Source organism: Triplophysa dalaica, chromosome 13 (assembly GCF_015846415.1).
Source record: "Triplophysa dalaica isolate WHDGS20190420 chromosome 13, ASM1584641v1, whole genome shotgun sequence".
In the NCBI taxonomy this organism is placed as follows: Eukaryota; Metazoa; Chordata; class Actinopteri; order Cypriniformes; family Nemacheilidae; genus Triplophysa; species Triplophysa dalaica.
The window spans coordinates 21,581,299-21,599,354 of NC_079554.1; the positions used below are offsets into that span (position 1 = coordinate 21,581,299).

The window sequence follows — 18,056 nt, forward strand, 5'->3', positions numbered from 1 at the left end:
TATCAATTGTCCTTTACGTGCAAGAAAAACAAAAAAACTAAATGGTTTACAAAAATAATTTTGAGGGACCTCAAAAAATGTGGATTCAATAAATTAACAGTTTTATCGTTTATTGTTTTTAGTTTGAAACTTTGTTCTATTTTTTTCTTTTATTGTTATGTTCTATTTTATTTGCACGATATTTTGCACGATTTTTATTTAACGATTAAGACACAATAACGCATCTCACATATGAGAGAAGGTAAAAATATGAAATAAATGGTATACATGTGTTTCACTTGTATTAATAAAACCTTCGCATGTGTCATTTGTCAAATCTTCACGTAAACAACTATCAGCGGTGAATTCCTGTTTAATCTTTTGTGTAAACTTTAGAAAACACACATAAATGCTAAAAAGCTGTTCAATTTTGACATGTTTTTATTCAACAGAAATGAAATTATAAAAATAGATGATAGTAGGCTATCGCTCAATTGGGCTTTACAATATAAAGACACACATGCAAGGACATGTTCATTTTGTTTCATTTTCGAATCAGCAATATAGCTTTCCTAGAGAAAAACATTTCCAGAGAAAATGCCGTCCGACAACAGTCTGACACTATTTGCACAATACATCAAACCTAAAATCTCCTGCAAATATTGCAGACATTCTCTGTGGTGATCCCACAGCTTCCCACTTCTCCGTAAAGGCTTATAACTTACTGACGGTGAAGATGCACGTGAATGATGGATGAATGGATGGAATGATGTTGTCTGTGTTATTGCGGCGCAGAGGTAGAAAGCGCGAGCCCGTGAACGCCGCTCGGATCCTCGTGGTGATGTTTGCTCATCGAGTTCTTTCTGTCTAATGCTGGAGCCAAAATACAGGAGTGTTTAGGGAACAAATAAGCCCTAATGGAGCCCCTCAACAGTTTGTAAACATCCTTAGTAATGACACTGTGACCTGCACCCATTAAAGGTTCCAGAACATTTTACATCAACAGAACCTTTATTATTTGCACAAACAAATTATTTGAAAACTTCCTTCTACTTAAAACTTACTCTGTGTAAATGTACTTCAAAATAAAATAAACTGTATCAACGTTTAGCTTTAGAAAAAAATGTCACTATTGTACATTTAAGACGAAGTTTGGTGGGATCTTACCGTCTCTGCTCGAGTGTCTGAAGGACAGGGCTGTGTGCAGGTTCTGGTTCTGGATCATGGCTCCGGGGTTCTGGTGGGCGAGGCTCGTGTTTTGGGACTGCCAGTGATGGCCGTAATTTGCTGCGTGTCCGCCGTAAACGCCGCATTGATTGGTGGCGGTGTAAGCGCACGCGGGAACATATCCGGATAAATTAGATGAACCCTAAAATGCATAAATTATATAAATTATAAAATATTCTGTATATATTATTATTGACTTGACATGCGTCTTTGCACCAACAAGGACGACTATATGAAAATAAAATGATATGCAATCAAATTGTTTTGAAAGAATATAACTATAAAAGTAGACTTATATTTATATATATATATATATATATATTGTCTCCAAATAATTTTGAATAATAATACGTTTTAACAATGTTACAAGTTATTGCTTATATTAGATAACCACGTATTAACATGAAATAAGGAATATATTTGACTTAAATAAATACATAAAATTCACCTGGGTGTATTTAATCTCAGAATCTATGGCTGTTTTATCGATCCCGTTGACTCCATGAATGGAGGGGTACGAAGGCCTGTTGATACTGGTCCAGTCCTCCATTTTCGGCTGATAACTCTCTGTTCCAGCAATGGCTGTAACAATAACATATGTTGAATTTTTGATATCGTATTGCTTAAATAAAATCAATTTAAATACTTGCAAACAAATGCACGTGCCTTACAGTTCCAAAGCGCAATGCAACGTTAATAAAGTAATTCTGGAAAATAATCGATGTCTTTCATTCTAAATTTCAATTGTTTTCCTTTATTCTGGTTAATTTTGGTCATATTTTCTTAGGTCGATAAGAATAACTGTCAAGAAAATATCTGAAACATTATTGTTAATTGAATTAGCGTAACATATTTCAATATGCAATGTTTACAGCGATTATTTGCAAGTATTTGACATTTTATTATTTGTAAAAACATCCTTTAGGGTAAACGTCAAACAAAACAATTTACAATCTGATAGAAAAAAAAAACGAAACGAAAAAACGAAACAGTCAAGTCTGGGTGTGTTTGTGTGAGTTTACAGCTGATTGATACCTGCAGGGTCCATGAAAGCCCGTATTCCTAATATGTTGCTGACGGTGTGGATGGAGGGCCAGGCCCGGGACAGACTGACAGCAGGAGGACTGGTCAGTTTAGAGCCGGTGGGTGACATGGGGTTCGGGTAGGAATATGGATACACAGGGTTGTAAGAGATCTGAGGTGGAGACGGTTTGCTGTCATACTGGCTCGGCTGAGACAGATTCCCAATCTTGTTCCTTAAAATGCGACTGATGGAGCTCACTGATGGCACATTATATTTGTCACACACTTCATCGGCGAGCAGTCGGTCGCGTATTTCCCAGGCAAATATTCCAGGATCGCCCTGTTTGTAATCCCGTATACTCTTCACGACGTTCGGGGTCGTGACTCGAGGTTTACTCCCACCGATAGCACCGGGTAAAATGGAGCCCGTTTCGTTGTATCGGGCCAGAATTTTGCTCACACAGCCATGAGAGACCCGCAGCTGGCGACTGATGTCACAAGGCCTGATACCGAGCTGCGCCAGTTCCACAATCCGGATCCGGATCGCGTTGGGCAGAGGGCGACCGTTCACAAACACACCACCGAGCTGGTTCACCTCTCCATAGGTCTGATCTGCAAAAAAACTTCTTATTAAAGTCATTTCTTTACAGAATGTATCGTGGCATTGTATTATTCAGCCAAAATTATCATTACAGAGCTATTGACAGATGCGTAATTACTTCTACAAATATATATTTAAAATCAGCATATTGATTAATGCCCGTTCTGTAAAATACAAGAAATGTTTGCTAAAATATTTACCATTAGTAAGTAGCCTTTGTTGTTTCTCTCTTATACCTTTATAGTGAACATTGTACTCATTGCAATAATGTAATGGTATATGAAAATAAAATTCACGAAAAGGGGATAAAGTATTTGAAATACTTTTAAATCCAAAAATAACAAATTCAACGCTTCATTGATTATATTATTACTCTTATTATGTGAAGGGTCAAAGATTTAATAAATTGAATTTGCATTTTATTTTATTTTCGTGCCTCAGAGTGTAAATGTAAATGAGCAACTCACCCATTTGCATTGTGACTGTGAAATAGTGGTTCCTGTCCTTTAACTCTTAACGCTTCTGCTGTTATCCCTTGAACCATTTGTGAGGTTTTCCAGTGTCCCCCGTTACGGATTGCTCTCTTCTTCTAATATTCTTTTAATACAGAGCAAGTTTTACAGCGTAGACTTTGATCGACTATGAGAAGAACTAAGCAGACTGCAGCTTGCGCTCAGTTTGACGCGTCACGAGCGTCAATCTCACTAGACATCATGACTCCACCTCTGATCTACCTCAGTACGGATGTCTGCTCCCAAAAAAGTACTTTATGCAAAAGCCAAAACTTTGAAAAAACATTTAGGTGATATAATTATTGAAAAAGTTTAGAAAATATGTGTCAAACTTAAAAGCTAAGTTTCTGTATTTCAAATTGTGATGCACCTGTCAGAAAAATAAAAACAAATAAAATATTCAATAAAAATTACTTTCTTAACAGATGGTGTACTTTTAAAATGATACAATTTAAAATGACAAATCTCAATGCATAATAATAGTTTTTTCAAAGTTAATTAAACAACGTGTTGTGAAAAAATTATAAATGATAAGGTTCACGAAATTTGACAAACATTATTGAGAATACACATTATAACGAATGATAAAGTACGACATGACAATTGTGACATCTTCTGGTTGATTTAAGCATTACAAGCACCAAAAATATTTGATTTCTGTTGAAGGGCTGCAATGTTACAGACTAAAATATGATAAATATTGTTATTAAATTGTGGGCTGATTGATCCAAGATTATATTATTTTGGTATTTACTCTATTAGTTTTTATGAATCGGAAATGGACATATTTTAATTGATATTTTAGTTGCTTATTCGTTTAACGGTATACGTGTTTACAAAATGTTTATACACTCTCCTACTTACTTGTAAAATCGCTTTGGATAAAGCGTCTGCCAACTAAATAAATGTAATGTAATGTAATGTAAAAGTAATATACGACATTACTGCCCGCCTGGTTTCACAAACAAGGCTTAAGCCTGTCCCAGAATATAATGATATTGAGTTGTCTCAACTAAAACTAACTTGCACTGACATCTTATAATATAATAGTGGCATTGCTTTCTCAAGATGCACACCATTCCATTCATGTTTTTTTACTAAGTGATTTTATAAAATCGTTTTAATATCCTAATTTAACATAATTTAGCATAGTCCTGTTTTAAGCTAAACCCTGTCTGAGAAACCGGGCTAACATTTCTCCCCATGAAATCAAACAGGAAAATTCGAAGTGTTTTACACAGTGTTGCAGTGATTTCTATACATTATTTATCTATTCACATGGTTATTTTAAAAAATTATTAAAACATTATAAAAACATTAAGCTCCTCTCCCCCTCTCAACAACAACTCTGAAGAGCCACATGGCGTCAGAAAACAAAAAAAGAGAAAGGACTATATTTACTGTCCAATGGCCAGGCATTGTAGCCCTCCCATCAGGCCCAACTAAAAAGAAGCCAATCAAAAAATTAAAGACAAAATAAAAGCCCCATACATTTTTTCAAATTTCAGAAGTCGTTTCACTCGGATATACGTCACGATAAGGAAAAGAAGTCAATCGCAACTTCCGTTTCATGGTGACTTTAACATAGAAACCACACAGTAAACTAAATCCTTCATGTCAAAAAATATATAATATTTAGCAAATATCCATTTAAACTGTTTTGCAAACTTGATAATTGAAATAGACTTCATTCACTAACCACATCAAATTCACTGAAAAATAAAACTACTCACTTTCAAGTGTCTAGTTACCTGAACGCATCTGATGCCAAACTAAACCCACATAATTAAATCGATTATTTAAGCGAGTGTCTCCCTCAACAGCAGGCTAGGGGCTTCAGGACAGAGCTGAGAAACACTGCAACCCCCAAACTGCACCACAAGAGGGAGTTAAACAGATCAAGCAAAAAGAGTGTCCAAAAACAAAAAAGTAAGCGTTTTGGCATGCGCTAGATGGCACTCTTGCCTAAAACAACCTGATTTAAAAAAAGATAACGCGTGCTATATGTGTATGAGACCGAATGTTTATCGAGTTTTGCCAGTTTTTTTGTTTAAAGTTTTATAAAAGCCTGCGCACATATTTTGCACACTACACCCATGGACATGCGCAATAAAACTGCCTGGGACTTTTACTTAAATTCATCCGAAGCGTTGAGAATGTTGACGCACAATGGAACAGCCTGCAATTCTTGCATTAAATGGTGTTCTGTTGGTTCCATACATCAGTCATACCCTTGAGAAAATAACCACTGTCTATTACCGCATTTAACTGCAAATATTATGGTGTAACTATCACTTTGAGAGCATGCGATTTGTGGTTTGAATAAATAAAAATAAAAAAATATATGGATTATAAAAGATTTATGAGTGAACTAAATTGTTTCATGATAAGTATAATATGCACGGAACTTTAAAATACTTCCCAATGAAATTAATGTTTGCTGTGTTATTTATAGGCATGTGATGGAAGAAATCGTTCATTGAGAACAGCTGAATGCCATGACAACATGGAGCAAGCTCGCTTTTATTTAGTAGTTTGGTGTATTGTGTGAGGGCGTCAATCAGCCATTATTTCGCGCCCCCAAATAAATGCAAAACCTGATCGAGCACAAAAACGTCCAGCACGAGCCTTTCATTGCGCTTTTGTCCAGAGCTTAGCTGTTGGTTTGTGTTTGCACAGTTCGACCACCCATAGCGCATGCGGGACATTCACATCACATACTGTCGCACACACTGGACAAACCAAATGTTGTATCCCCTAAGCCTCACCCTTCTCCTAAACCTCACTATCTCACATTAACAAACAAACATCATTTAGTTTGATTATTGATTATATACTGTCTTCCTCTTGGGGACCAAAAAATGTCACCACAAAGTCAAACTTACTCTATCTTTCTGGAGACATTTGGTACTCACTCTGTACCCACTCCAATGACCAACTATTTCAAATCATATGAATGGAAAACACTATTATAACCGTGTGTCATATAAAACACATATAAGATATTACGAGTACACAAGATATTGTACAATTAAACTATTCAGGACGCGCGTTCTTTTGAAAACACAGGAGTTATCATTTCAACACATTTTTATTTAAACATGAAAACATAAATCTAAGAAAAACATTATATGGCAATAAACTAAAACTAAACAAGGCAAATATTTTCTATCGAATAAAATAATAATCCAACAATAAATGTCCAAAATTGAAAATAAAAATTTTGTTTTAAAAAGTATTATTTTCCCAATCGTTGCGCACATGTTGCAATTATAAAAATATTACGATAATCCTGCAATATATGTTATTTTTTTGACGTAAAGAAACGCTTTGGATTGTGTTGATGATAAACCAAACATTTACACTGAAGGATGACGCATTATTTTGCAGTGTTTCAGTCATCAATATCCAATATCAGATGGCATCATCAACGAAAAGCTTTTAAGCACAAGTATAATGACCTACATCATCTGACATGAATTCTGAAGGAGGTCAGTAACAGGATTTCGCTCTTGTTCTCAAACATCGGTCGGTGATTGTTGGATGAATTTGGTACTTGACTAAAGCTTTAAGCAAAATATTGACCCAGAAGGTTTCCATAATTTGGCCACTTGGCAATTTTTAAACAATCCCATTTCAACACAGACAGTCAATGATGTTTCCAACCAATCGCCTCGAATGTAAAACGTGTCAGCAGTTTTAAAAAAAGATAATTGTAACAGAGAGTTTCCATTTGTGCCACGGGCGCTTCTGATATGTAAATTGTTGGTGGGGTGGTGGGAATCTCGCCCCCCTTTGCTTGTTTTAGTCGTGTCACCTCATCCCACTCATCCATTCGGGAGTCTGAACTCACTATATTTCACACCCGCAGAAGGTCTTCAAGCACTTGACTCCAGAGATCCGCCGTGCAGGTCCAATACTCTCACCTTATATGGACCAGACTAATGGATTTGTTCGGTCACGCACTATAGCAACCGGGGAGCATCTGTGATCTGTGTCTGCATCTGATGTACTGTCAATCTCTCTGACGCATCTTCCGTTGTTAATTCATCCCAAAACTCACTATTTCGTTTGAAAAATGTCAAAGGGACTGTCGGGTTTCTCTGTCCGTGATATTTTGGATCTGCCGGAGACGAACGATGAAGAATCAATGACTGATGACACTGATGATGAGGCGGATGAAGAACATCATCAGAATGAATGTGGAAACCAGCAGGCATCCATCGGAGACGCGCTTTGGATCCATTCTCAATGTGGTCACCAATATTCATGTAAGATAAAACAAATCGAATATTTAGACAATATGATTTCACATTCATAATCGAATAAATTTAACAAAATACTAAACTAAACCAGATTAAAGTTGGTTTCAGTCGTCATGCTTTGGCAAAAATGACGGAACATAAAAACTATTTTGCTCATCTACAAATGAACACCATGATTATTTTGAGTTGAGAAAAATAATGGTACTAAAAGGTTTTTATTTTTGGTCGTTTTTGGTTCCCTAAATAACCTTTCGGTCAAGATTCCTAACTTTCTTTCTTTACTCATGTAGCCCAGCCTAAAACCTTTTACCGCCTTTTGCGCAACGGAGTTCTTTGGATGTTAAATGTTTTTTTTTGAAACTATATGGCTACGACAAAAAACTTTTAAGAAATGTTATATTATGCTATACGTTTTTATATAGGCCTATGATTAATGTTTGTTTTCAATGATTTTCAGCAGCATCTCCAGAGTGTTCAACGCCAGAAGTACCGATTGATGAGTGTCATGATGCGCACGGGGAAGGTTCGGAAAACTGTGCAGAGAAAAGACGCAAACGAAGAATTTTATTCTCAAAAGCACAAACGTTCGAGTTGGAAAGACGCTTTAGGCAACAGAGATATTTATCAGCCCCCGAGAGAGAACATCTCGCCGCAGTTTTGCGTTTAACTCCAACACAAGTGAAGATTTGGTTCCAGAATCATCGGTATAAAGTGAAAAGAGCACGGGCGGAGAAAGGAATGGACCCGGGTTATCTGGCGTCTCCGCGGCGCGTAACTGTTCCCGTTCTGATGAGGGACGGCAGACCGTGTCATCTTTTTAATTTACCGGACATGTCGGCTTCTGGCCCGCCATGTGGACCATTTTCGGCTTTTAGTATGAGACAATTTCCTGAGATACACTCCAATAATTTACGCGCAAATTTCATGACGCACCTGGCAGCTGTCAATCATCCGTCGCACCTGCAACCGTGGACGTGGCGAGCTTGACGGAACCTGGAAATATCTGTTTCGTTTTTTACGTGATCTGTTTGAGGAGGATTTAAATACATGGTTTACAAAAGGACACACCTTTTAAGATTGCTGTATTTATAAATCCACACATGTTTTTTTTTACATTGTTTAGATTCATTTTATGCATCATGCACATCATACATATAAATTCATTAAATTACTTCTCGTGATTTTATTATGAAATAATTTGAGTATTTTCCTTCTTTTTTCTTAACTTGTATATTGTTCAGACTAACATTTAATAAATATTTTTGTCAGTCGTCACAATTTTTTTATATTTTGTTAATGCGCATAAGGAAAAGTTCCTTGCTCTGGATCATGTCACAGTTTGATGACGTTTCTAAAAAATATATACATGTTTTGTCTTAAAATTATTTTTTTCAAAATTTTACATTCTTAACCTTCTACATTATCATTACATTAAAAAGTAGTTTGCTATGTTCATTAAACCATCTAAAATACCTAAGTCTCACAGAACTTTTAAACACATTAAAATAGAAAATAATTAAAAAATAATTTAGTATGATTTATACCCAAAATAATTCCCACTACACTCAAAAAAGGTGCTTCACGATGCCATAGAACAATATTTGGCTGAATGGTTCCATAAATAAACTTTATCGTCATGAACTTTTCTGTTTCACTAAAGATTCTCCGTAAAATATTACTTAGATTATAAAAAGAAAGACATGGTTATTTGGGGAATGAAAATGGCTGATCTACGGCAGTGCTGTGACCCCTTCATTGACCACATGGGGGCAGCATTGCACTAGTATAACGAAGACTAGTGACTTCAAGTGGAAGTAAACCTAAAATTTAAACACCTACAAAGCTAAAACCCCAAACCTTCCAAATTTTTACTATAAACAATAGCGAAACGCGCCTTCTGATAAATATTTTTTTTCTGGAATATCAGCCCATTTATAGACTTTGAAGCAGAACGTGATTGATTGATTTAGTAAATTCCTCATCCAGCAAATTCAAACGTCTTTCAGTATTCATGTCACATTAATGCAGACCTTTCAAACCTGACATATGACATAATCTTAATGAAGATAAACAGCAATGTTTGTGTATTACGCATAAGATACAAACTCATTCAAGAGATTACTTCATATATAATAACCTCTCTAAACAACTGAGTTTACACATGGATTCAATCAAGTGATTCTGATAAAAAAACAGTCAATTTAGGTTAATATAAACTATCATCATATCATCTCCACAACTGTCACCACTGAATATAATCAGACATTATACATCCACAGGGTTTCTGAAAGTTACGGCTCACCTGGAAAACAGCCATTTCTCTTTGAAAGCTTTCTTGCTTCCCATTCACTCTCAGACTCCTGTGTCGGAAATGACGTCACATAGGCTTTGAAACATCTAACAAATGTTTCCAAGGATTTCTTATTTTAAACAGAGAAAGTCCTGTCTGAAAATGCATCTGAAAATGTTTATGTCAGATTAACCATAGAACCTTTTGAAAGATAACATAAAACATGAAATATATGAAGCGTTTGGTTCCAAAATGAGTTAAACATGTTTTTTATTATGTTATCATGTTTTTATTATGTGCTATATTGTGTAAGTTAGCTGTATTTTTTAGTTATTACGGTTTAAATCAAAACAAACCAACTGCAGCTCGATTGTTGTTAATTGGAATGCACAATAAAAAAAAACATGATTTTTGAAAAGTATTAGTCAGCAACTCTTCATTATCACATTTTATAAAGCTTTTTATTCACGAAATTATTTGTAGTGTCTTTCAATTCATAAATATAAATGCTAAAACATCTTTTCATAAACGTTTAGACGAGAATGTTGTTTCTATACTTACAACAGAACAGAAATATGACAGGTTCGTATCATTTTATGTAAAATGAGACTTCATGTCCTATTTGGCCTGGAGGTGGCGACAGGCAAGAGCAACAGATGACCTCCAACCGTGTGACCCATTTACCACAAACATGCTCCCCCCAAACACACACACATACACAAACACTCGAACTGATTTTGCCAAGTGAGAGATATTCTTGGAGCTTTTGTGACCCTTGAGAAAGCCCATAATATAACAGAAATAACTTTTTCTTTTTGAATTAGTATTTAACAGTTCTTAATACAATCATGCAGACACATTGTCAAAAAAGGACCTTTTATGGTTACTTATAAATGATATGTGTATGTTTTTCCTCACATTGGTCTGCTCGCCTCATTTAACTCACCACATTAAACTCATGAAGCGCATTTCTGACTCAGTGAGGGCAGCAGAAGAGATGTTTTCATTTGCTGATGCGGAACTTCACTTTCAGACGAGACTGTGTGTGCTGAACCTGAACATCTCTATGTAAACTCAGATGTCATTTCTGTGGATGTACCTGAACGCACTGAAGTTTTTCTAGTGCACTTTTGTAGACAAACATCCACACAAAAGAAGAACGGAAGAAACATGCATCAGTCCTGTTCAAGTGTAGCCACTGACCTCATTATTTTATCATTCAAGACACAAAACAAATCAAAATGATATTTTCACAATCATTGATTTTGTTTGGTTAATTATAATCACGATATAAATAATTTTATTATAACTTATAATCGGTCTGTACATTCATGTCTGTCTGTCTACAGATGGTTTTGACAGTGTGAGGTGGGTAGGCTGAGTAAGTCGCCAGGTGGTCTGAACGGTGTTTTAAAAGTGTGCAGAGTGGATCGCTCAGCTGCTTCAGGCTTTTCTAATTTAAACGGAGAGAGAGAGAGAGAGAGAGAGAGAGAGAGATTTGCTGCTTTAGGTAAAAGAGACGATAAAGGACAAAGAGAGAAAGAGAGAAAGAGAGAGAGAGAGAGAGAGAGAGAGAGAGAGAGAGAGAGAGAGAAAGAAAAAGAGAGAGAGAGAGAAGGTGGGTAGGAAAAGCTCATCTGAAGAGGGGGAGGAGATTAGAGGTCACATGTGAATTCAACAGAGAACATGGCTGGAAAACCCTGTGTATTGTTTCGGATATATTTGGTTTAATAAGTGTTGCGTAATTGTTAAATATAGATATGGTTTCAATCAAATATTGTCTATGTTTCTTAAATTTAAAGGACACTTCGCTAGTCAAGTATTAGATCAAAACTCATCAAAGTGATCGGTTTAGTGTCCTTGTTTTATGATGTTAAAGACCCCATTCTCTGCAAGGTTATAATGCTGCAGTTATTGTGTAAATGATTTTCTGTAAAACTGCTTTCAGTATTGTGAAAAGCGCAACATAAAACATATTAAATTGTGATGTGAATGAATTGTTGTACTTTTTATCCCATTATACTTTTGTTTATAATACAGTCGATTTTAAATAGCCTACATTACAATCACAAGATAACAAAATAATAAGTAATAACATTACGAATGATTATATATAATATGTAATCTAATTATAAAGAGGCAGCTTCATATGGTGTGCATTCATCTAATTCATTTTTTAAGCATGCAACAACACCTAAAATAATAAATAAAATAATAGTATTTGGGTAATCGTAGATGGGTTGTTTGGTAACGTACTGCACTCTCTCTCTCTTGTGTACCAAGATTTGATGAACTAGCCAAAAAAATAAAGCTTATAGGTTAGTTAAAAAGTAAGGGTTATTCAATCCAGTGAACATGAGCATGTTTTTATATTTAAATTAGATTTTTACTTGAGTAGTCTATTCCCGTACTTGTGTTTTTGTGGATTGGTACGGACGATCATTTGTGTGAGAATGTATATTCTCAAACAAAAGACCTTATTTGACTGTTTTGGACAGTATAACAAAAGACATGTCTTTGGAGTGTTTGTGTTTTAATTGCGAGTTTCTGTGGATAAAACACATGCACAGTTGATATTAATGAGCTGCAACTTCCATTTAAGCAAAGAAATATATTTATTTAAGCATCGATCATGAACTGTTGATGTAAAAACAACATTTCAATAGACCTTTATTAATTCAAATAGGCAATGCATATAAAGTCAGAATCTATGAAGATATTTTAACAACACCATCAACAACATAAATAAATTAACTAGGGCCTACCATTCCTGAAAAAGTTGGAATATGTCAAATTTTCAGTTCAGAACTCACGGTTGTTATATGTAAAATTATCATTCCAAATCAATCTTTGAAAATATGTGACATTAACCATTAACAACATTCATTTTAATTTATTTCCCGAAAGAAGTGAGAAATAAATGTGTTTTTAAATAAGAGCTTTGGAGTCACCCCAAACTAATTTAAAACGATTAGTTTTAATATAGGCCTAACATAATCTATGATACGACTATTATAATTGTCTTCTATTGTCGGGGTTTTTACGTTCTCTTTATTTATTTTAATCAATTCATAATAAGTTTATAAAAAGATAATTTTTCAACAATATTCGAAGAAATAAAATGTTCATATTTTAAAATGCGCCTTCACCATGTTCTCCAGCTTTACCAAAATAATCAGATATCAAATAGCTCCACAATTAAATGTTATCTCGTACAAACTTGTCATAAACCTTTTCTATTTCATTATTATATTTTGCGTTTTTATTACAAATCAGATCATGTTAAGCTCAACGCGCCTTAACTACAACTAAAGCGCCTCAGGGCGCACCGATCTCTTCATCGCAAATAGAAACAAATGAGAAACATTCACACAGTTACAAAGGCTAAGTAATCTCATTGTGCGCTCAGATCTTACCTCATTTGAAATCACTGGAGGGAATTCTTCCAACGATATTTAACACATTTTTACGCATTCCCATGACGCATTATATGCAACCCTAAAAACTAGCTATATCTATTTCCACACAGCCAAAGGTTTTCGGGCTAACTATTAGCATCATTTCAGTCCTTCAATAACATTAATTGCGGGAGACGAGAGAAGAAAAGGCTGTTTAAGTGCTCTGTCACTTGCGCTGGACCTTTCACCTCATCACAGACTGAAATGCGTCCTCGAGTGCGCGACGGTGCCACATGCACACCTGGAGATTCAACATCCAAAGGTCTTTGGCGGGGAAAAAGGAAATAAAACAATGAATTGTTATTTGCCATTTCTATTTGGACTTCGTATTTTCACAAATATCAAAGAGCAGTTTTGCAGTTGGCCAAATTGGAAACAGGAATAGTTTTCAGGTATTGTGTGATAACAAATATCATGGTTTTACTGAATAACAATAAGACAAATATTTAGTCTACACCTTCAACAACAGTCATTTCTAAATTTGACATTTTAATGATGTGAGTGGCATTTGTATTTTGTTTCGCACATTATTGCTGCTTTAATTATTTGGTTCGGTCTGCCAAGGGAAAAAATCTAATTGAATTTCTTCTTTTGCATCCAAATGCTTTTGGCCTATAAGTCCCAATCCTGCGCGTGTTTGGGCATTTAAAACTTCTGATAAGCCCTTTCATTCGTTTACATGCACTGTTTAGGGAGCTGCGCGCCATGTGCACCCCGATGTTTCAAGATCTCATCCCGTGTTTTTATTTGGAAAAAATGTAACAGTTTCAAGACAAGATCTCGTTTGCCAAACAAGCCAGTTGTGAATAAAATGTATTAAATGCATAAAATGATTCTTTGCTGTGCATAAATATTTTTAAATGACAAAATAAAACAGAAAATCTTCATTACTTCTTGTAGTTTCAATATAGTACTCCATATTGACATAAACTTCTGCCTATAAGCTATCAGATACGACCTCACGGAACTCCAAACGAAATTGAGGTCGAATTGAATTTAAATAAACAAACCTACGACATAACCTAGTTCAAAACATAAATGCATCGCTGCTCTAACAATACTTTGTTTCATGAACATTTTGTAAGAAGAACAATCGAAACCATTTTTATTTAAGTTTAAAACTAATATAGGCTACTTACCAATTACCTTAAACCCTTTTCTGAGCTTTCAATTCAAACCTGTGAAGATGACTCATCAGAGATCCCGTGTTATGAATGCATCAATTCTATATCCCCAACATTCAGAATTAAAAAATATTTCCTTTTCGTCGTAAATAAATGCGCTTTTTAAACAAAGTTTCTGGCCGCGGAATGTTGAGCTGGAAGCGCACCTCTGCGTTTTGTGGTTTTTGGCCATGCCCTCTGACTTCATATTCTACAGGGTTTAAGGGTTCTTTCATTTGCATACACCGAAATATCTAACAATTCTAGCAAATTAACTTTATATAGAACATCTTTTAAATTTCAGACGAATAAATGAGTTTAAATGATTTCTTAATAATAAATAAAGTTTTTAATGCTTGCTCCAAGAGTTTGTAAAACTCTTCAATAACGTGGCTAAAAAGCAAACACGTTGGAAATAAAATCATATGAGAACAATAACAATTTTACATATAGCATCGTTTATTAACGTGCTTTGTGTGTGTGTAAAAAGTTTCTATTAATGGTTTATTATTTAGTTAAGTATTTGTGTCCAAAGAGAACAGTGGACTGGCATGTTGGTGGTTTGGTATTGTAATTTCTAATATTTTATTCTTCTGATTTCAGCCTAAAGTGTATCACAAATTGTATGACCTATTCAGTGTACTCGGCGTCCGACTTTGTCGCACTAAGTCTTAAATTGTGCACTCAAGTTTGTATAAAGAGGAATCTGAGATGTTTGGATGAGAATTATTAAACAGGACATTCGGATAGGGAGCAGCACTTATCATAATGTAGAAGCTTAGATAGATGGATGTAAAAAGCTGACTCCACTTTGAAGCTCAAAATGATACAAATTCATAAGCACAAGCGTTCCGATGGCATTCTTTGGTTATCTTTTGGTTCGTGCGTATTTTCTTCAATTACTCTACTGGGATGTCAATTGCTCGCTTGGCACGTCGCTCCGCCCCTCGTGTTTGTCGTAAACCTACAGTCAGTCAAGAATAAGGCAGAAATAAGAGCGTCCAGATTCGCCTCTCCCTCGTCAGGAACTCAGAGAGCGCTCTTACGCACTGTGGACATTTGGCGTCAGGCGGTTGCGCGCACATCCACGGGCTTGTGGCAGCTTCAACAAACTCAGTTGCGAGCTGAACCATGTCCTTGAGCCCCAAACATTCAACACCTTTCTCAGTGACCGATATTTTGAGCCCGATCGAGGAGAGCTTTAAGAAGTTTGTAGCCATGGAGAGCAGCGCGAGCCTGGCGTCTCCTCTCTACAGACAGACTCAGGTGTCTCAAGCAAACCTGCAGCAGCACAACATGAGCCATAACGCCTATCACATGCCTCACTCTCAGTACACGGCAATGGGAGGCTACTGCAACGGGACTATTGGCACTATGGGAGACCTGCCTTCGTACCAGGAGAGCGTAAGGAACGGCGCAACGGCAACGGCGTGGTACGGCTCGAACCCGGAGCCAAGATATCCTACAAGTGAGTAAATCCTTACCAATGATTTTTGTTTTTGATATTATTTTTTAAATATTTGAATTTCAATAAAACTAGTCGCTGTTATAATTTGAGAAAGATGGCACTTTACATTATTAAAAGGCGATATCCTACAAGTGAGTAAATCCTGACCAATGATTTTTGTTTTTGATATTATTTTTTAAATATTTGAATTTCAATAAAACTAGTCGCTGTTATAATTTGAGAAAGATGGCACTTTACATTATTACAAGGCGTTATGTTGTTCAGATTTTTTAAATAAAATGTACATTTATTTATAATATAATATTATCTATTTTTTTAAAATGTATGTAATAATTATATACAAATTATCTATTAACATGCGATATGAGAAACTGTCTTGTTATTAACATAAAACAATTGTGAGCTGCTTGAAACCTGTATTATTAATTGTATTATTACAGGTTTCAAACGGTGCAATATATAAAATTGTAGATACTTTACTTGGTGAATAATAAAGAGTAGGCCTACAATAAGAAGTGAATATTTTTTTGCATACGTGCAATTTGACCTCACTGTTCAAGGATGCAAACCAAATTTGACTGAATTATAATAATTCCATAACGCATCAACATCATCAAAAGTAATTTTCTAAATTTCTCTTTTCTAAAGTTTCCAGATTTATGGGCCACTCGGCAGGCATGAACATGGGGACAATACCGGGCATGGATGTGACTAAATCTATGGTGACTTTGCACGCCGCGCCCCGAAGGAAACGGCGCGTCCTTTTCTCCCAAGCGCAGGTGTACGAACTGGAGCGGCGATTTAAGCAGCAGAAATATCTGTCTGCTCCGGAGAGGGAACATTTGGCCAGCATGATTCACCTGACACCGACCCAGGTGAAGATCTGGTTCCAGAACCACAGGTACAAAATGAAACGCCAGGCGAAGGACAAAGCTTCCCAGCAGCCGGACAGCGGGAACCATTGCGCGCAACAATCGCCGAGGCGCGTCGCGGTGCCCGTGTTGGTTAAAGACGGTAAACCGTGTCAGAACGGATCCAATACACCTACGCCAGTGCACCAGCAGGTTCACGATACTTTAGCTTCACCCGAGGACCTGGAAGAAATGTCCCCGAGTCCTCCTCTCATGAACGGCCTCTCTCAGACTGACGCTGCGCTCATGGAGTACACCAGCAACATGGTGAGCTCCAACCTGCTGTACGGCCGAACATGGTGATATTGCTGAACTTCACCCTTGATTTCTACAAAGACACTGTTTTTTTTTGATCGTTTTTAAACAGCACTCGTCTGATGCAAGGGTCTTGCCCTCATGTGATTATCTGGATTGTGTGACTTAATCATTATTGAATGAAAATCTTCATACGGATGAGTATTGAAGACTAGACTATAGTGTGATGCGAATAATCAAACATCAGTTCTGTTGCTTTGTAAAGTACCAGCTGTAGATGAACAAATGTTGTGTATAAATATCTAACACTGGACGAGGAATGTTTTCTTTAAGTCTTTTGTAAGTTTAAAAGGAAAAAATTCGAATGCTAAAAATATACGAGATATGCAGCTCATGCGAATTTGACAATAAACCAATTTAAGTGCAAAAGCTTTTTTTATTTCTCACAAATTGGACACAGAGTAAAACAAAATAACGTTGAGCGACAGGCCAGATACAAAAGCATATCAAGATAAACATTTTAACGAATAAGAGGGTAGAACATTTAAAAACACAGTGGTTGGGCAAAACATAATTTTATACGTTTTCTTATAATAATTTCCTTGTATTCGATTGTAACTGTAACCTCAAACATTTCTGGAAAATTTGTGACACCCACATTCACAACATTTCAACAAATAATATTTTTCTTGGCATTATAAATTCACATATTTAATTTGATTTTAGAACTTTGGATTTTACGTTTGCTTCCTGGGTTATTCAGATTTTTAGCATTTTGGCATTGATTGACCTTTATTTTTTCGTTGCTCAATTACACCTTATTTTACTGGATTCCAATGAAATTGCACCCATTGCTTGGACTGCTGCATTAATGTTAAAGCGGAGATTCTCTCTCTCCTACATT

At 35.9% G+C, this 18,056-nt stretch overlaps 3 protein-coding genes across 3 annotated transcripts; 2 read left to right on the forward strand and 1 right to left on the reverse strand.

Annotated features, from left to right (window-relative positions):
- Positions 1-402: 402 nt before the first annotated feature.
- pax1b (paired box 1b) lies at positions 403-3,529 on the reverse strand. The gene is made up of 5 exons (XM_056764749.1): positions 3,298-3,529; positions 2,242-2,841; positions 1,655-1,788; positions 1,147-1,348; positions 403-852 (listed from the first exon to the last, which is right to left on the reverse strand). The coding sequence occupies exons 1-5, from the start codon at positions 3,305-3,307 to the stop codon at positions 761-763; spliced, it is 1,038 nt and encodes a 345-aa protein (XP_056620727.1). The 5' UTR covers positions 3,308-3,529; the 3' UTR covers positions 403-760.
- A 3,560-nt stretch (positions 3,530-7,089) lies between these two features.
- nkx2.2b (NK2 homeobox 2b) lies at positions 7,090-8,594 on the forward strand. Its single transcript, XM_056763795.1, has 2 exons — positions 7,090-7,613; positions 8,065-8,594. The coding sequence occupies exons 1-2, from the start codon at positions 7,421-7,423 to the stop codon at positions 8,592-8,594; spliced, it is 723 nt and encodes a 240-aa protein (XP_056619773.1). The 5' UTR covers positions 7,090-7,420.
- Positions 8,595-15,446: 6,852 nt separating this feature from the next.
- nkx2.4b (NK2 homeobox 4b) lies at positions 15,447-17,568 on the forward strand. The gene is made up of 2 exons (XM_056764251.1): positions 15,447-15,986; positions 16,635-17,568. Exons 1-2 carry the CDS (start codon positions 15,650-15,652, stop codon positions 17,198-17,200), a joined length of 903 nt encoding a protein of 300 aa, XP_056620229.1. The 5' UTR covers positions 15,447-15,649; the 3' UTR covers positions 17,201-17,568.
- Positions 17,569-18,056: the final 488 nt, after the last annotated feature.

Coding starts and splice junctions, on each gene's coding strand:
- pax1b (XM_056764749.1), bottom strand. Junction 1,789..2,241: donor GGCTTTCATGGACCCTGCAG/GTATCAATCAGC, acceptor TTATTGTTACAG/CCATTGCTGGAACAGAGAGT. Junction 1,349..1,654: donor CTGAGATTAAATACACCCAG/GTGAATTTTATG, acceptor TATGCATTTTAG/GGTTCATCTAATTTATCCGG.
- nkx2.2b (XM_056763795.1), top strand. CDS start 7,421: ATGTCAAAGGGACTGTCGGGTTTCTCTGTCCGTGATATTTTGGATCTG. Junction 7,614..8,064: donor ATGTGGTCACCAATATTCAT/GTAAGATAAAAC, acceptor AATGATTTTCAG/CAGCATCTCCAGAGTGTTCA.
- nkx2.4b (XM_056764251.1), top strand. CDS start 15,650: ATGTCCTTGAGCCCCAAACATTCAACACCTTTCTCAGTGACCGATATT. Junction 15,987..16,634: donor GGAGCCAAGATATCCTACAA/GTGAGTAAATCC, acceptor TCTTTTCTAAAG/TTTCCAGATTTATGGGCCAC.